The following is a 20,945-nucleotide window of genomic DNA, read 5'->3' on the forward strand; positions in this document are numbered from 1 at the left end:
TTTATAACATGACCAAAGAGTCTAGATATTTTCATTCACATTGCCAGACACTACTTAAGGATCTCAATGATGAAAAACTCACAACCTACCAGAGTGGCCCATTCTATTTTTATATATAGCAATTGTTAGAAATTTTTCTTTAGAACAAACTCTAATCTTCTTCTCTTTTAACATTCTGTTCATCATTCTGTCCCCTGAGATGACACAGTATAAATCTAATCTGTCTTCTACATCCCAATCTTTCAAATACTTGAAGACAGCAATTATGTCTCTCTAGATTAAGAAGATCTGTACTCCAGGCTAATTACACCCAGTTCCTTTGAGTAATTTTTCCTTTGAGTTCCTTTCTATGATATTACTTCAAGTCCCTTATTGGTTTGATCATCATTTCCCAGATATGTTCTTACCTGTGAATGATCTTCCTAAAACTAGGTGACCAGAAACAAACTGCTCTAGATATGGCCTGATCAGAACAAGACAGAACAAAATGGAAAAATCACATCCCTTGTTTCGCACACTATAATTCTAATATTTCAGGCTACAATTTCATTAGCTTTTTTGGTTGTCACATCACACCATTCATATTGAACTCCAAATAAACTAAAGACCTTAAGACAATTTTTTACATGAAATGTTACCTAATCATATCACTCCTACCCTGTACATGTATGATTGATTTTTTTTGTACTTTTCAGCATTTTCTATTTATCCCTATTAAATTTTATCTTATTCTATATGGCATTTTATTCCAATATATCAAAAATCTTTTTAAATACTGGTTATATCATCCAATTTATAAACAGTCTTATCCAGTTTTGTGCCATTGACAAATTTTATTAGCCTATTTGTGTCCTTATCCAAGTCACTAAAACACCACAGACAAGAAAAGGACTGAAAACTAAATTCTACAATATATCACTAGAGAGCTCTTTGTACTTTGAACATCAGATCATTAATTAATACTCTTTGGGTCTGGTCCCTCAAACCAATCCCACACTCACCTATTTTGTCATCTTATCTGCAGAGATATCAGATAGTCTTTTTCCAGTGCTTTGCTGATATTCTAGCATATTGTGTCTACAGAATTTCATTGATCAAATGTCTTATTAAAAAAAAAAAAAAAAAAAGGAAACCATACTAGATTAACTTGACTTATTCTTAACTGAACCCATGCTGATTGAAAGTGATCAACACTTTTTTTTTCTCAGTGCTCACCAAACATATATTTAACAACCTACTCTAGAACTTTGCCAAGAATCAACAACAAGTTTACTGGCCTATAGTTCACAGAATCCATTTTCTTCTCCTATGTGCAAATCAGTTGGCTTTACTTTCTCTAGACCTGAAGCAACTTTTTCTTTCTCTAGGATTCCTCAAAGACCACTCACAGTTCTGCATTCATATTCATAATGTCCTTCAGGACCCTGAGATATAATTCACTCAGATGAAATGACTTGAAGACATTTAAATTCTTTCATGTCATCACCTCACTTATCTTAGTCTTCACTCTCCCTTTAGTTTTTGAGACTTCTGCTTCTAAGAATATTCTCCTAAGAATATTGCAATAACTATTGCAATAAATACAAGTTCCCATCAATGTGGATACTACTTTTAATATTGTAAAATTACAATATAGTCTTATCCTGTGTGATGTGATTTTGGTCCACATTCTTCCATAAATCTGCCCTATGAATGTTCCACTCGGTGTACAAGATGCTTTCCTCTAGGTATCTTAACAGTCTGTGGATACCAGTGAAGCCGTCAGTCTATTTGCTCTCTCTCCCTTACTCCTGGAACATGACCAATCTGACTCATTTTCCTTTCCTAGATATTTCTAGGATAATCCCTTGATTAGGGAAACCAGAAGTAATATAAGTTTAATAACTGTATTTTTTCTCTGTCTTCTTATCTATTCCCAAACAATAGGGAATTTTCTTACTCTTCTGACCTCGAACACAGTTAAAGTAAAAATTCCTTTTTTTTTTCTTATATATTTTATTAGTCTTGTCATTCTGAGCCTTCAGTAACCTTCCTAGCGGTATTCTTATAGGTCTGTGATACTTATCCTCAATCAAGTTCCATAATTTGTATCTTTAAAATCTAATCTCAATAATGAGATTCTATGTAGCCATATTATAAAAATTTCCTCTTTTTCTTTCTCATCAGGATCATTTGCAATTGCAACATCAGAGTTTTCTTCTTGAGAGTATCTTCAAATCTTTTGAGCCAACTTCTTTTTTAAAGGTTCAGTTCAAGGAGATTCTGCCTTTCTTATCTCTGAATTCTTTGACATATGTCCTCCAGTAAAGTTCAAAATACAAGTATTTTTGGGCTAGTCTCTATTAGGAATGCTAATATGACTTGATCACTTTTTTGAGGTTTTCTGTCATTTCTTCTAATCGATAAATTATGAACCATAAAACCAGTTCTCCTTTTCATTTACTCTACATTCTTAAAAGAAATTTATCATCAAGATTTCAGGAATTTGTCAATTACTTTGCTTCTAGCAGCACAAGACCCCAAACAGATGTCCACATAGTTAAAACCTTCAAACATAGGTATATTTTGCCTCCAAATCAGTTTCATGATCTATTACAGAAAGTCATTATATAGCTCTTCCATATGGTTAAGCAGTCTATGACTCATACACACCATAATATCATATAATAAGCACTTCTTACCCAAATGCTTTCTAATGTATTTCTCATTCTTTGGCTTATAAACATTCCTACAAACCTATATGTTCATAATATAAAGTAATATCCTACTGCCCTTTATAACTAATCTATTCCTTCTGATCAAAGAATTCACTCCATTGGAAAGATTAATCATAAGTTGCATCCCATTAATTCTAAGTGAAAGACCTATGAAGCTTTATTTAACCTTTTTATTTTAAAATCTAAAATACGTTTTATTGTTCATTTTCTATGTATTATAATGTGACATATGACATCCATTCATATTATGGCTTTTCTATCTTTAAATGGTTTTGTAAGTGACTACTATGTCTCAGATACTGCACTAGGTACTAGAGATATAGAGAAAGCTGAGCAGGTAGGTAAATTGTTCTGTACCTTAAAGCCTATAATTTCTGCCATCAAATAAGAAGAGAAAGAGAAAATATGTTGATTAAAACATTTTTAAGTTTTAATATTCTTATATCAAAATGTAAGTCTTTCATATTGGCAAATGAGCATGTTCCCCAAAACCTGTAGGAAGCTGAGTCAGGGAAGTTTTAAGTCACAAAGAGATAAGCTTTAAAAATCAACACAAGAATTCAAGAGCAAGTATTATATAAATGTGAGTTACTCTTAGTAACATTTAAGATCATTTTCAGTGTCCTTACACATCTATATCTAGTAGAGAACAATATTCTTTTAATCTCTACGTATGTGCCCATCAAGTTTCCAAACAGTTTAGTATTCAAGTCAATTCAATGAATATGCATTAAACAACCAGCACAGATCTAAGGCCTATTACTAGATGCTGGGTGTGTGTATATATGTATGTATGTATGTATATAAAAAGATCCTGCTCTCAAAGAACTTAATTTCTAGTGAGGAAATAAAACATTTACACAGTTAGATAGAATGGAATAGAGTTTAGGGGCTTCTCAGAAGAGATGATAAAATATTAAGAATAATTTTAATTATTACATTTCCATCAGCTTTTAATTCTCAACTGTGGGAAACTTTTTTAGGCCTTTAGCCTCCTCCTTTTGTAAATTAAGTAGCTCTGTAAACAAGGAAGTTTTACTGTCCTAGTTTAATAAGACTGGGAGACTCCCAAGAGCAATGATATCAATCCCAACTACTCATTGGTATTTTGTTCTTCCCTGGTAAAAGGAAAAGACACAATCTTATGATTCAAATGAATACCTTATTTTCCCTCTCCCAAAGAGAATATCTGAATAATAACAATTTTATCCTTCTGACAACAGAGCTGAATCACCAAACAGTTGAATGGATGAATAGTACTGTATTCTAAAACCCTGGGTAGTAGGAAATCTAATATGACCTTTCCCATGTAGTTGTGAAAGGAAAATATGGGTCAAAGGGTAAACAGGTTTTTTTATTTAAAATAAAAACCACTTAATTTTGATATTTTTACTAACATCCTTAAAAACAAAGGTATTGATAAAATTAGATATGTAAATATCCTTTAGCTATAATATCACACATAATAATTGTAATAACAAATGCAATTGTCAGGCATAGGACATGTGCCTATAATCCCTGCTTCTGGGGAGGTTGAAGCTAGTAGACCTCTTCAACTTGAATACCTCTGAGCTGCAGTAGGCTAAGCTAATTGGATGCTTGCACTAAGTTCAGCATTAATATGACATATTATTATGATAAACAACCTAAGAAGAGGTGAACTGACCCATGTTGAAAAAACAGAGCAGATCAAAATTTCTGTGCCAATCAGAGTGGGAACAAGTCTGGGAATAGCCCCTGTGTTTTCAGCCTGGACAAGATAGGAAAATCTAATCATCACCACCACCATCATCATCCTTGTAATTTATAATAATAGCATCTGTATAACACTTTAAGGTCTACAAAGCAATTTACATATGTTCTCATTTGATCCTCACAAGAACCCTGAAAAATGAGTAATATTATGATTCTCATTTTCATATGAGGAAACTGAGGCAACTGAAATCAAGGGGTCTGCCCAAGTCACATTGCTAATATGTATCTGAGGCTATTCAACTTAGAGCTTCCTGACTGTAGGCCTAGGACTAATCCACTGTGTCACCAATCCATGAAAATATGTAAATAAATGTGTTATATATTTGTGTGTAAGAACAATAAGTCTTCACTTCATATCATACAAAGTTTTGTTAAATTTATTGTCTTTCCACATAGTAGGAAGATTGCCTGTGATTGGGTTCATCCCTACCTCACCAGGATTCTTATTCTAATGACTTGCATCTCCAAAGGGAAGCAGGAAATTTGAAGATACAAATAGAACCTCTAAGAAGAGGGAGGGATAACTAACTGGTGAAGGTTTTAATATTCATCTCATTCAACAGATGTCTGTTGGGTTCTATAGGAGGAGTCTTTTTCATCATGAATCATCAGATATTTTCATTTCTATCTATGGTTTTTATCCTAGTACTGTTCGGGTGATCAGGCTGCGGCAGGCACTGATGCAGAACATGTACAACAATTCTATAACCTTCTGACAGCCTCGATAGATGTGTCTAGGAGTTGGGCTGAAAAAATTCCAGGATTTACGGATCTCCCTAAAGAAGATCAAACTTTACTAATAGAATCTGCCTTTTTGGAGCTGTTTGTTCTCAGACTTTCCATCAGGTAATGACTTCTATTACTTGCCTATCATCCTTTCACCTTAAATTCTCTTAAATGTCCTGAAAGTTTTTTCCATTTTTTAGAAAGATTTAAAGTTGGCTCTTTTGAAACAAAGTTATTTTTGTCAAGTAACTGAATGAATGAAACTCATACATAAAAGTTTCTCACCTATTTCCTAAGCAAATTTATTGCATTAAGAAACTATATAATTCTTTGAAGACTCTAGAGTACCATATAACAATTTATAGTTTTCAGTATACCTCATAATAGACATGCTACTTAGTGGCCTAAAAGGGTTAATAGAATTATGCAAAGTCAAGTCATCTTTATTAAGCAATTACTATATGCAAGGCATTTTGCTCCTAGAAAATATTTGAAGATTCTGACTCAGTTTTATATTCAATAAAATTTAGCTACAGATACTAATGAAGAAAAGGAAGCCTTTTTCAATCATTCAGGGTCTTAAATAGTTCTAGTATTTAATATATCTTTTAATGTTTCTTCCTTTTGTTTTTCATTTATTGTCTTTCATTTATTGTCTCTATTTTCAGGAGATGTTTATTCACCAATATTTTATCACAGATTTTGAATAAAGCAGTACCTCTTACTTTCCATCCATTTTATCTTAGAGAGGTTAAAAAAGTTATAATCTGAGAGTTTTTTGTCCACTTTAAAAAAAAATAACATAGGAGGTAGATTAGATCAAATAAATATCAATTTTTTTAAAAGCACAATAGTCATTGTTATTTATATACCATGTTGTGGTATGTAAAGTGCTTTTTACCTAACAGCTCTGGGAAGGAGGTAATGTAAACATCATTATGACTGCCATGGAATCAGGGAGACAGATTTAAAACTTTGCCTCTCTCTGACACATATTTGCTTTGTGAACATAGTTTATTTGACTTCTTAGTGATCCAAGCAGCTCTCAAAAAGTATAGTTTACACAAGAATTCTTGGTCTGCATTTGGGAGACAACTTCCACACTGGGAGTGTGTAATTATAATTATAATGTATTGTTATAATTATAAAAATTATAGCATATTATATGTGATTATAACATATAACTATCATTTTCAAATTATAATTATTAAATAAGATAATTTTTGTATAGCACAGGGCCTGTCACAGTAGGTGTTATATAATGATTCCTTTCACCTTCCCTATATTTGTTTTAAATTGGAGATCCAAACCATACCAAGTAGTACAGTTCAAATAATATAAATATAGCTAAAAGAAAAGTATTAAATATTCAGATAAAAGAAAACAAGTTATAAGGTGAGGACAATTCTTTTTTAATCAGAATCAGAAAAAAAGAACAGGAAAATACAGAAATAGCAATAGAAAGAAACAAAAAACAGATCAAGGCAGTAACACTCTGAAAAGCATAGAAGGAAAAGAAAAGAAATTTTATAAGCAATTTTTTAGTGTGTGATTATATTCTGGCACTTATACTGATTTTTTTTTTACAGTCAATTTATATACATTTACATATTTTAGTATCTATAACATGATGTCTTTATTCTTGAACTTTTTTAAGAAGCAAAAAGAAGCTATTATAAATACAGCTTTTAAATTATCTTTCATAAATTTCATGGTAGTACACATCACTATTTTTCAACAAGTCATGAGTGGGCTCTCAGAGATGATCTATCTAGTTGAACCCCCTAATTTTACAGATTAGGAAACAGGTTCAGAGAGGTTAAATAACTTGCCCCAAACTCTCCCAGATAATATTTTAATGAACACTTGGAAAAATATTTACTATAGAATAAAATTTTTCTTTTCCTTTATGTCTTTGGGCCAACCTACTCCCATTTGGACATGAGCATTAGTAGTTAGAGGCAATATGGTATGCTGTGGTGACCTTGGGATATGGAATTAGAAGATATAAGTTTGTATCATGGTGGTGATACTAGCTGTGTAATTATGGCAAAGCTTACAATGCTTCTTCTCTGACCCTTCAGTTTCCTCTTTTATAAGGCAAAAAATCAATGGAGATTGGGAGAGTGACAACTATTTACCCTCACAAGACTGTTGTAAAGAAACCAAGTGTGTTGAAATCTTACTCTGACTAAGAAGCATATTGTTAAACACGAGTGCTTCCATATGTTGGACATGTTAAATTCTAAAGGACACTGTATGGCTATTTTAGTGCATATATTTTATGATAATATGTGTATTTATAAAAATACTCCTGAATTACTTCCAATTTCAGATCTAACACAGCTGAAGATAAGTTTGTATTCTGCAATGGACTTGTGCTTCATAGACTTCAGTGCCTTCGTGGATTTGGGGAATGGCTCGACTCAATTAAAGACTTTTCCTTAAACTTGCAGAGCCTTAACCTCGACATCCCCGCCTTAGCATGCTTATCAGCTCTCAGTATGATCACAGGTACATACTTTCTTATTAATTTTAAATTCTTCAATTCTACTTTTTTAGTGCTTTTCATGTCACAGAAAGTTTACCAGGTAGAAATATGAATTTATTTATTATTCAGATTTAGATAGTTAAAAATTGAGTTAATCTTTGGATTTTTTTTCTACTTTTTTCTCATTAATATTTTATTTTTCCAAATACATATAAAGATAGTTTCTAACATTTATTTATGTAAGATTTTGTGTCCCAAATCTTTTCTCTCTCCTTCCCCTTACCTCTCCCCCCCTTCCCAAGACAGTAAGCAATCTGATATAAGTTAATACATATACAATAATCTTTAGTTTCAAACAAACAGTATTTCTGCCTTTTAGTTTTACTGTTCACAGACTTCACCCCCTGGTATCATGTCCCCCTCTTAGGATAGGGAAACGTTTGAATAGATGTGATTTCTTTTAGATACTTTGTATCTTTTCAATTCTACAAATCTTTATTAAACACCATTTATAGTAGTACTTGGGGGAAATGAGAAGTTTAGATAAGACAGGATCCCTAGACTAATAAAAAAAAATACAAATAGAGAAATATAATGTACATAAATACTATGATAAAAATAATGGGACTTAGTATTGCACATGTTGAGAGTGAGATGCTGGTAGGACATTCAGGAATATCTCCACTATAGTATGCAATTCCAGATTCTGATTTGGAACTCAAGGAGAGGAAGACTTCGTTTATGTTCATATGATAGTTGAAATAGGAGAGAATAGAAGTAACTGAGAGAGAGCTGAGAGCAGAACTTTGAGAAAGATATACTTTAAATGATCAGAAATAGCAGGAGAGAAATATATTTAGAGTAATAATATGATTCAAAGAGGATGGTGCCTTTAAAAACAAGAGAAAGAGAAAATATCCATAAGATGTGTGTAGTCAGAAGTATCAGATGCTACAAAGAGATTAAGGGGGCTGAAGATTGAATGAAAGTCATTGGTAGCATATAAGAGATTCACTTCAATAAAGTGGGAAGAAGGGAAATAATGTTATAAGGTTAAAGGGGAGAGCAGAATAGATAAGGAAGAATAGAGGAATTGGAACGTAGACATCTTTTTAAAGAAGTTTGATGTTGAAAGGAAAAAAAAAAAGAAAAGGGGGGGGGAGCCATTGAATGGGAATAGAAAAATCAACAAGAAGTTTTTCTTTTTAATTAATATTATTCTTGAAGAATTTTGAAGACTGAACATGTTTGCTGACAGGTCTAGAGAGATTAAAGATAAATGTGTGAGAAAAGAGAAGAGATGATTGCTGGAACAATTCAGTCACTCAATAGTCAATAAAAATTTATGAAGTACTTAGGCACTGTGCTAAAATAAGACAGTCCTTGCCCTCAAGGAGTTCACAATCTAATAGAGAAGAAAATAAGCAAATAAATATGTATAAATGAATCATGTACAAGATAAGAAATTATTTAAAAAAAGAAATGCAGAAATAAGAATTAAGAGAGTCTGGAAGAATCTTTCTATAGTAAATGGGATTAGTTGGGACTTAAAGGAAGCCAGACAAGGCAGTGGGTAGTGACAAGCAGAGAGCCTATTCCAAGCATGGGAGACAGCTAGAGAAAATGTCAGGAGTCATGAGATGAAGTATCTTGTTTGTAAAATTGAGTCTAATGCCACTGGATTATGTGTGAGAAGAAAGGACAAATAGAAGGAAGTTAGGTTATGAATGGTTTTGAATGCCAAATAGAGGAAATGGGATAGGATGGGTTTAAGGATGCAAATAGAAGGATTCACCATAGCAAAAAGTTGGTATGCCTCTTCCTGAAGGTAGAAGAAAAGGAAAGAGTAATTATCTTGAAAAATTTCTTAGAAGTTAGGGGATCAGCTGAGAAGTCACAATTTCCTCACTGAAGTAGGGAGATAAACTAGCTGCTCTAAGTGTTGGAAATAGAGAGAAGATGATTTGAGGAGAAAGAAAAATACTTAGAACATGAGAGATGCAGTCAAAAATTTAATATCTAAAAAGATTAGATTAGATTCATTCCATCTGACCAAGGCGGGCATAGTTCAGAAAAGTGGATGGAATTTGCAAAGTGATACATTTGCAATAATACATTATGTTTAGATTATTCTTTGAGATTTATAAAACATTTGCATAAGTTATCCTATTTGATCCTTCAAAACAATTCTATGAAGTAGATACATTCTTTAGCAATTAGGGTTATCCAAAGATATCTATAAGTTGCCTCAATAGGTAGCAAGTGCTTTAAGCAGAAGTTGGATAACATCTTGTCAGGAATGTTATAAATGGATTCCTATTCAGGTGTAGGTCAAACTATGTGACCTCAGAGGCTCCTTCCAACTATAATAGTCTATAATAGTCTCTGTGGATAATGAGATAGAAAATTTAAAAAAAAAAAAAAAGTTGCCAAGCATTAGCAGAAGTTATGCCCCACAAATGTAGAATAGATGAAATTTGTTCAATTTCACAGCTTTCTCCAGTAATACTCAGTGATGTGAGAACAAAAATAAAAGAATTCAATAGTAGGGGTTACTCAAAAGTGAGAATTAGAAATTTTGGAAAGGCAGAAAATCTAGAGGAGAAAACAGGATATTTAAGGGTGTTAGTTCATTCAAGTGGTAAACAATGAAATCAAGTGTGGAAATAAAGGCAAGTGAAATCAGTGGAGAATATGGACTAGGAAAGAAAAGAATGGATCAAAAGCCTGAAGACCTTATTAAGTTCTCTTAATAACCAGAGCAGGTTTACTGTTGAGTGAGAGAATGAAAGAAAGAGATGGGAGGAAAGGAGGTTACAGGATGCAGAATAGGAAGTCAGAGTTTAGAATTTTAACATTAAGTGTTGGAATCTTTACAAAGTGTTAAGCCATTGGAGTTGATTTGATCTTAGAAAGAGATATTCTGGGCCAGAACTTGAAACAAGGTACTAAGTGGAACTGATAGAACAATGCTTGTGTTCACACCTTTAGAGAGCTCATAAATATTTAAGTACTCAATGGAGTTCACACGTGTGGGAGGATGCAGGGCTTAGTAGGGCTTAGTCTGAATTCACACCTCCCTTATGGCCAGAGAGCACTCTGGGAGATAACCCAGAATCCCTCTCCCTCCAGAAGGCGGAGTTAACCTTTGGGAGATCACATATATAGGGAGCTTTTGAAGCTTGGGCTTAGTTCTTGTGGGACTTAGGAGAGAGAGACTCTGGAAGAAAGCCTATAAGCCCTATCTTCGAGGCAAGAGATTCATTGCATCTTCCAACTTGGGTACTGGCTGGAGGCTGAAGAAAGCAGAGGCTGAAGCCAAGGACAAAGCTGCAAGATCTCTTGGAGCCAGGCAGAGAGATAGGGCTTGTGGGTTCCAAGAGCTCTCTCCGACTCCAAGTAAATCTCTTTCGAGCTCCCAGAGTTTCTAGTAACTCCCCAAGTAACTAACTCCAGTCAGTCCCACAAGAAGAAGTCAGTTCAAGCTTCAAAAGCTCCCTATATATGTGATCTCCCAAAGGTTAACTCCACCTTCTGGAGGGAGAGGGATTCTAGGTTATCTCCCAGAGTGCAAAACCCTAACCCTGAACTCTCCCAAATGTGTGAACTCCATTGAGTACTTAGATACTTATGAGCTCTCTAAAGGTGTGAACACAAGCATTGTTCTATCAGTTCCACTTAGTACCTTGTTTCAAGTTCTGGCCCAAAATATCTCTTTCTAAGATCAAATCAACTCCAATGGCTTAACACTTTGTAAAGATTCCAACAATTTTTTCTTATACTTTTTTCCACAAGAGGTTCACAATATTTCCCAGGTCCAAAGCAGAATCAAAAGGTATTTGATCACTCTTTGACTATATGGAATCAGAGAATTTTGGAACTGGAAGAAAACCTTAGAGATCATCTAACCTAACCAGGTCCTTTTATAAATAAGGTTACTGAGTTTAAGAGAGACCAAGAGGCCTAAGGTATCATACAGCTCATTAGTGACAAAATGGGACTAGAATTAAGGTGTTCTAACTTCTACTACAGCATTAGTTAGTTCAACACCAAACATAGGGATTGGTTTTTAAGGTCAGAGTCATGGAAGTATCATTCAGTATTTTAAGATTGTTAAACTATTTATGTGAACCCAAAATAGTTTTTTTAAAAATAGAAAAGCTCTTTGAAAAGTTAGATAACAGTTTAACATTTCACCACATCTTTTAAATGACTTTGAAAACTTCTTACTGATATTGTGAAGTATTGTAGTATGATTGATTAGTCTTCTATATATCAGACCAAATATTTATTTTGTTCTATACTGATTGACCTATATTGATTGACAGGGTGGATGCAATTATCTTAAGAAATATGACAGACAACAACTTAATCCCTCAAGTTTTAATCAACATTTTAATATCTATTTTTTAAAATTCTTTGAAAGTGACTATCTTTTCATCATAGTATTTCACATGTATCTAAAAAACAGAAAGTCTTCAAGTTAAAACCTATAGAGTAAAGGCTGTAGAGAACTCAAGTTACAATTGATCATGGACTTATATATAATTACATTTCAAACTTTTCTGTTTAGTTGGTAAATAGGAGAGTTATATAAATTGTATATGATATTTGAATTTGGCTGTAGATTCACATCCTATATATTCTCTTTACCTATTGTTCAAAACAAAGCAAATATTTGCTATTTAAGTCAAAATGCCACACACATGAAATAAAAACAAACATTAAGACTTCTAATGTGTATATATATATTTGTGTAAAATTTAAGTTTTACATTATCTGAGATATAATTAATAGATTATAAGTAATGAGGAGGCAGATTTTGCTTTAATATAAAATAAGTACTTTTTAATGATTTATTACCCTAAGTTGAAATGGACCTGCTTATGAGTTAGTGAGCCCCTTGTCACTGTAAGTGTTAGAGAGGAATCATATACAGCTATCTATTAAGAATATTAAAAGGGAGCACTGCACTGGATGGGAGTCTGAAGTATCTGGCCTTAAACTGCCTTCCAATGCTGAGTATATGATCCAATGATTCTAACACAATTTAATTATTTAAACATTCTTATGAGATATATAAATGTTAAATAACTAAAATGTTCTATATTAAAATCATGACTAACTAGATTGTAGACTCTTTGAAGGCAGAGTTTTTTAAGTCTAGTAGAGAGGGATATAATATGCACAAGTATGATATAGCAAGTAATTATGTTACTACAAACATGAGATCAAGACAGTGTTCTAGAAAAATTTTAGTGGGGAAGGATCACTTAGTGAGAGGGATCAGGGAAAGCTTAATAGAGAAAGTGGCACATGGAGGCTTAAAGGGAAAAAATTTTAATAAGTAGGAAAAAAAAGAAATTTTCAGACATAAGATAGAAAGGAAAGTTAATTGGCCTTGTTTTGAAATAGTCATTTTGGATCAGAGTTTATAAGGGGATAGTGTAAACTAAATCTGGAAATGTGGCGTAGAGCAGAATTGTGACATTTTCATTTTTATTTAGCACAATTTCTTGCACCTAATAGATATTTAATAACTGTGTGATGAATTGAATTGAAAATCTAGAATTTGTGAATAAAATACCAAAAAAAATTGGGAGTATGTTTTACTACAGAATATAGGCATTTAGACTAGCTTATATACTCATGATAGAATTTCAAAATTATTTTCAAATTTGCATTCCAATCCAACACAGGATACAAGGATGTATCACTCCCTGTCCTCAAAGAATGTATAATTTAGTAAAGAAGATAAGTATATAAAAAATAAGAATCAAGGAATAAGACTAACAAGAAAAGTATGAATAATAAGAATCTAATAAACATAGTGTGATAAGTTTACCTCAGCAGTGTTCTCAGAAAAAAAAATTCCTGTACATTAGGTGGTATAAACATTTTACCTATTTTTTAAAGGTTATAGTGGTCTAGGCACCTGGGTACATATGTTTCTTCCTTCTTTGTATGCAGTGTTCCCTTTGGGAATAGCAATCAGGGAAGCATGAGATGATTGTGCTTTCTGTGTATAATATTAACCTATCCTCTTTGTGCAAGAGACAGGAATACTAATATTGTAAGAATTGGTTTATGAGAATTCTATGTCGCATATTTATTGGTCAAGAATCTGATTACACTGTCTGATACCTTCCTTATATTCCTAGGGTATTTTCTTCCAGGCTTCATGGCCGTGGCAGATAAATCATTCAAGATACTCTTGCAACAGTGTAGGAGTATGAACTGGGATGGTAGCAATAGGGATCAAGGTAAAAGATATTACGGAGGTTAATTAATGGAAGTAATTGTTAAAGAAAACAGAAGAGAGAAAAATGATTCCAGGATTCAAATCTGTGTAAGTTAGTGAATAAGGATGAATAAGGAAAGGCTTATTGGATAACAAGGGAATAAATTTGGTTTGAAGTACAGTCAAATAAAGTGAAGTGAAAATGTCCAGTAGGCATTTGGAAATGTGGTAGTAGGTCAAGTTTAGGAGTCCAAAGGAAAAGTCAAGTCTAGGGATCCAGATTTAGGAATCATCTATGTAGAGGAAACAATTGAATTAAATGGTCTCTGAGAGTCCCAATCAATTCTTAAGAATCTCTGAACCAGGAAACTGCTAAGAGAGAGAAAGAGAAAGAGACAGAGAAAATTAAGGTGTAAGAGAGAGGAGTAGGCAATGAAGAAAACTGGGAAGCAATAGTCAGAGAATTAGGAGGAGAACCACAAGAATGCAATGTCATAAAAAACAAAACAGGAGAGAGCAAAAAGAATGAAGTGGTGGGCAATGTTGCAGAAAGGTCAAGAATGATGAAGACCAAGAAAAAAACATTTAGAATTAAAGATAAGAAGACTAGTCACATAGTTGTAGAATACTACAGGGGTTGGGATTGTGAGTACATATTAAGAGTTTCATGAAAAAGCTCTTTGAAGTTTGGATGTGAAGAATAAGATAGGAGAACAAGGTCAAAGATAAAGTAATTTCTTTATTTTTAATATAAATGAGACATTATAGTGTAGGCATTGAAAAGGAGCATAGAGACAGAAATTGAAGATGTGAGGAAGAGGGAATGATTGAAGGAGTAAAGTCCCAGAGGAGGCAGGTAGGATTGTGATCAAAAGCACATGGAAAGGAAGCACTTTTATATGAAAGAATTTGTCATTTATAAATAAGGAAAATGAGGATGATACTGTAGAGAATTTGAAAATGGACAAGAGAGAAACAGAGTAAGCTTATATCACTTGGCCTCTATCTTATAATGTAGCAGGTGAGATTTTTTTGTGCAGGGTGGGGTTAGGGCTTGAGAAGAAAGAAAGAAAAAGATTTGTTTGGAACAGCTTTTCAGGGAATGAAAAAGAGGTTCAGTGAAATGAATAAAAGGATTTCTAAACAACTGTCAGTCTTACATCCTTCTGTCTCTACTTCCCTCTCTCCCAAACTCCAGAATATAGCATGAATTGTTCTCCTCAAGCTTATTCATGCTAGGTGATATTTCTAAGACCATTTAACAGAGCATCAAGGAAAGGGTCCTTTAACTAAAATACTGACCTTTGAGAAGGCTATAAAACATGTTAAATCTTCAGTATTTTATATTTCTTACTGGAAGCTGAAAACAGTTCTAGATTTTTTTTTAACTCTTTTTTAAAAATAAGCAACAGATCTAGCATGTTATCAAAATAACAAAGGATGGTTGAGATGTCTTTGGTTTCTAATAAGAGTATCTTGTGAATTCCTTGTGGAATTCCAGGCCCAGCACTGATAGAGATGGCAGTGAGTATTGATCTCCACTTGAATTCACTGAATAAATAATGGTTGCCATAGTTATTGAGCTTTCACAACTGGTAGGGAAGCAGGGAAAACTCCCAAACACCTTCTGTGAGTTTGGCTATAAGAAGGTTCAATTACAGAATTTCATTATCAATTTGCACCTTAAATTAGGCCTCAAACATTGCTTAGTTTCTTTATGTTGATAATTAACATGAATTCTATTCAAGAAAAGGGAGCACTGTATAATAAGGAAATTGTCATTTAATGTTGGGTATTTTATTATGTGAAAAGGTTGATCTCTGGTTATTGTTAATCTTATTGGACTAATTTTGCAAACTCCCTTATTTATGGAATTTGAATTTGATATTAATGAGACGATATTTTACCTTGTTCAGAATGAAAAGCACTGGACTTAAATTCAGGAAATCTAAATTCAAAATCCTAGCCTCCAGACTTACTAGCTATATAACATTTTGTAAATCTCAAAACCTTTTTGCATCTTAGTGGCCCTATCTATAATGTAATAGCTAGCATTTATACAGTGCTTTTTAAAGTTTGCAAAGCACTTCATATATGTTATCAGATCCTTACAATAACCTTCTAAGGTAGATGCTTTTATTATTCCCATTTTAAAGATGAGGAAACTGAGGTAAAGAAAGATTAATTTGCCCAGAATCACATAAATAATTTAAACAAATGTCAGTCTGACTCCAAAGCCAGCACTACATTCACAAGGCCAGTTCTTAATCCATAATCATATTTTTAAAAACTCAAAACATAATATCTTTAAGGCTAAAATATGTGAAGATCATTCTTTAGATTTTTCTGGATCAAAGACATAATAACTATTTACTAAAGAACCAGAACTGGCTGTCCTTAGGTCTATTGCCAGTACATGCTACCTGTTTGCACTGTCAGTAAATTCAAGAAAAGAAAAATTTGTTCCAGAGTCATTTGTAAATTAAGAATCTATCCAAGAGATGAAAGCTCTATAGGTTAAAATCTAATAAGATTCCACTAACAATCCTTTGGGAAAATGTGTTTGGAATTCACACATATCATTTAACCAAGTTTAATCTGGAAAAATTTGGGATATTTTCTAAACCATTTCAAAGATTAGGAAAATTTACTCTGAAATAGACCAGAGCCCTTCAGGGTACCTCAAAATCTCAAGTGGTGCTCCACTTTTTCTGCCTGCCAACTAATGGAAATTCTTCCTTCTCTCTCCCTAACCTGAACTCAGGTTGGTTTCAAATTTCTACGGTTTCCTTTCAACCTGGATCATAACTTAGTAAATAAACAAAACTTATATTTTCCATGTTTTCCTTTAACAGGTCGAGTAGTGGGAGCTTTAGATGATAAATGAAAAGCAAAATTTTCAAAGGCCTAGGTTATGCAGACCTAGATAAAGCAGATCTTGGGTATGCTTCATCATTTAGATTTTCAAAGCTGTGTGTCTGAAGAAATGTATATAGTTAGCTGAATTCTATTAATTGCAGAATAATGCAATTTAGAATAAGAAATCTAGAGGGTACCAAGATCTGACCATCGATAATCTGAGTGCAATATACAGGCATTATTTTGTGCTTATTACTATGGGCAGCTCCCAATTGAAATACTGGCTGTATTCAAAAAATTCATTTCCAGATTGGTTTCAGAGAATATATTTGTCTATAGGAACAATATTCAAAATAATGATAATAATAATAGCAAGCAATTATATAGTATCTACTATGTTCCAGGTGCTCTATAAATATCTTGTTTGATCCCTACAACAACCCTAAAAAGTAAGTGCTATTATTATACCCATTTTACAAGCTGAAGTAAACAGAGATTAAGTGATTTGCCAAAGATCATACAGATATTAAGTATCTGAATCAGCTCTTCCTGTATGTCTAAGCATAGTGCTCTATCCACTGTGTCTCCCAGCTACCTATAAATGTATTATAAATGATGGTTTCCAGATGATTTCATAAAAGTCTATTTGACTCATAGTGTGCCTAAAACGTAGAACAGGCAACATATCATCTAACAATCTTCATAACAATGTCATTTTATAATAACAAACTGTTCTGTGAGCTCACAAAATTTCCACCAAAGTTTACAACATTGTTCCTATGGGACTAACTGCTTCCCTACTCCATCACAATAACACAATCACAACAGTTTTACCTAAACTTCCTATTTTCCTAATTTTTCCTAAATTTCCTATTATTTCCTAATAAACTTTTACCTAACTTTCTATTTTTTCTAAAAATCAACCACCATGAAGAAGGGTATGCCTGTACAGTACTTCTAATATTATAGAACTTTGGGGAAATGTGTCCAAAGTTTCAACTTTGGGATCCTAGGAACTTATCTTTCCCTGTTATATACACCCCTGAAAATAGGAGCATGCCTGTTACTAGCTCCTAACTACTGGGTTCCAGAAGAGTTAAGGATAAAAGACTAGTGAGAGGCTTATGATCTGGTCTCTCCATCATCTAATGGAATAATACAATGGAAAAAGCCATGGAAAGAACCAGAAGACCTGGTTCTGGCTACTAACTAGTTATGAGACCCTGGATAAGCCTAACTCATCTATAAGATAATGATACATTAAAAGGTTTTGAGCAGAAGAATGGCATGATCAGATATTTACTGAGATTGACTCATCTCTTTATTCTCTCTGCAGAAAGACATGGGTTAAAAGAACCAAAGAAAGTGGAAGAGCTATGCAACAAGATTAGAAGTAGTCTGAATGATCATTTGGCATTTGGCTGCCAGACTAAAGGACAACCTCTTGAGCCTACAGAACCTAAGGTACTGAGTGCCCTTGCTGACTTACGTTCTCTCTGCACATTGGGACTCCAGCGTATCTTTTACCTGAAACTGGAAGATTTGGTTCCTCCCCCTTCTATCATCGACAGGCTGTTTCTGGACACTCTACCCTTCTGAATTTTGAAATTAACCAACGGATCACCACTGTTTTTCTGAGCAGAAAAGCAGATTATTAATCACAGCTAGTATTTTTGCCCTTGCTTAACAGAAAAGCAAGTTCAGTGTTTAAAAAAAAAAAGGACTTATTTACTGGCACAGTTCCTCAAAACCTTACGCCAGAAGACATAACTTCTTATTGTGTTGGGTTGTGTTTTATAGTCCTTTTTTTGTGCGATTTGTTGGGGTTTTCTAAGAAATTGCTAATAAAGCACTTTTGGACAATGCTATCCCAGCAGGAAAAAAAAAAGTTAATATGACTGTTTTCAATCTCTTTATGGGAAATAAAGTTGTAGATGCTTTGTATTTAAAACAAGAACAACAAACAGTTGTTTGCCAGAGTAGTATGTGTCTTGTGATTGATACCTTTAGTATATACTTCCTGTATCAAGGGCACATATGTGGTGCAAACTAAACAGAAGTTCATTTTTTAAAAATTATGTGAAATTAAAGATTTCATGTAATTCAAATAGAGCAAAAATAATCATGGCTGTTAGCTTCCACATTCAAGTGCCATTTTTAAAGTGCTGTCTTACTAAGTCTTGTTTATTAACTAATTTATTTTAATAAGGAAACTTTAAAAGAAATTGTTTTTTTTTTAAATTACATGCACTAATTTCTACAACAAAGGCTTCACCTAATTGACCTAAAACATTAGACTGTGCTGTTCAGGCCAAGGTTTTTTATCTGTCTTCATGATAGAGTTCAACCACTGCATCACAGGTCTATTTATTTGCAAAACAGTCTATTCAGCAGCCTGAGACCAAACACATACAACTGATTTGGAGCCACCATACTAACACAACCAGGGTTTCCCAGACTTGCATTAGTGTAATTTCTAAAAAACATCTATACTTGAAAAACAGAGGGACATTTTGTGATTCATTTGAGCACTTGTTCCCTAGATAAGGAAGTAAATATAAGTAGTAATTGGAGCATACAGGGTGAGCATCAGGGATAGTAAGTTTTGTTTTGGTTTTGTTTTTTAATATAATTTAATCTAGGTTTCAAATTAGTTTTAAAAAGTAAAGAAAAAAAGAAAAAAAATAGAAAAAAAAATAGACCTGAGTCAATTTGTAAGAACAAGCAAGCCTTGTAAAAATCGTATGAATGTAAGTGCTTAGGAAGGCATAGTGAGCGGGCTGCGATTAAACATTCCGTGTTCGTATTCCCTTTTTGTATGTTTATACTGTTGATGCCATATTAATATGAGATACTTTGTTGCATAGTGTTCTTTGTATAAACGTTTGTATGCATGGTATATTGTTATAGCTTTGCCTGTATTTATTGCAGTGACTGCCAGCTCCTGGGAGCTGTGTTACAGAGTGATCAAGTGGGGTGTTCACAGTGGCTTGGATACACCAATTAGAAAGCTATAAATATATATATATATATACATAGGACAAGTTATATATACATATATTTATAATGTGTCTTTTTATTAATTAACCATTTGTATAATACATGTCACTTATACATGCAGTTCTTTTATGGTTTATTTGCAGTGACTTTTAAGACAGTCCTTACTGTTTAGCACTTTGATATTACAATCTTGCTCATGTTTTGCTAAATTCAAATAATATTTGAAGATTTTAAGCCTAAAATTCTTTATATTATATGCACTATATCAAGTCAAAATTTCTTTCATCGTTTTGCTAAGGAACAAACTTTGAATGTCAACCTAATGTCACCGTAGCTTTTGTTAGCTTTAAACAATTTTGGCTTTATTCTTTTAAAGAAAAAAAAAACTATGTTGTTTATATGGAGATTAAATTATACAATCAAACAAATGCCAAATGAATTGCCTATTTGCTGCAAAGAGTAACCCGGATGTCAAGTCATTGTATGATTTGTCATAATCATCTGATATTTTAATCATTTATTATGTTTGTATTTACTTTAATGAAAGGTTATTATCAAGACTTATAGCATGGTCATTAGGAAAACATACTTTTAAATCATTACAGTTAATATTTTCAACTTATCTGAAGATAACATTTAGAAAATAACTATTGCTATCTTCAGATTGCCTGAAGATAAATCTCTAGGACAGTGTTGTTTTTTGCATTAACTTTTAAGCTTATATGCAAACATAATAAACATTATTAAATATCAGGAAAGCTAATGTTTCTTAGTGTCAGACTAAGTTTAAAATGGATTTGAATGAATTGGAAAGTTTTGCATACACACATCATTAATATTCAGAGTGAAATGCTAGCTTCATAATCATTTCATACCAACTGGGTTCACCAAAAGTAAAGGGCAAACAAGCTTTTCAGTTTGGGGTTCAGATCCTGATGCTGAGCTGAATCTGGCCAGTATGCTTCAGTCTTCCACAATTATTTTTAACTTCAATATCCTCTGAACTCATCTCGTTCATCTTTATTGATATTGACAGACTTGTTTGTGCAGAATGAATGATCAATGAGAGATCACTAGGGAAAAAAAAACAGCAGATGAGTCTTCCCCTTTTTAGAGCTCTCTCAGTGTGAACATGCCTTCAGTAGGCTGAAATCAG

General features: G+C 33.1%; 1 protein-coding gene across 1 annotated transcript in view; it reads left to right on the forward strand.

Annotated features, from left to right (window-relative positions):
• NR4A3 (nuclear receptor subfamily 4 group A member 3) overlaps positions 1–20,213 on the forward strand; it is a 31,747-nt gene extending 11,534 nt beyond the window's left edge. Inside the window, 3 exon segments of the mRNA XM_012543105.3 lie at positions 5,119–5,318; positions 7,534–7,712; positions 18,126–20,213. Coding sequence (XP_012398559.2) covers positions 5,119–5,318; positions 7,534–7,712; positions 18,126–18,388 — 642 coding nt within the window. The 3' untranslated portion in view covers positions 18,389–20,213.
• The last annotated feature ends 732 nt before the right edge of the window (positions 20,214–20,945 follow it).

This window comes from Sarcophilus harrisii, chromosome 1 (genome assembly GCF_902635505.1).
Source record: "Sarcophilus harrisii chromosome 1, mSarHar1.11, whole genome shotgun sequence".
Taxonomy (NCBI): Eukaryota; Metazoa; Chordata; class Mammalia; order Dasyuromorphia; family Dasyuridae; genus Sarcophilus; species Sarcophilus harrisii.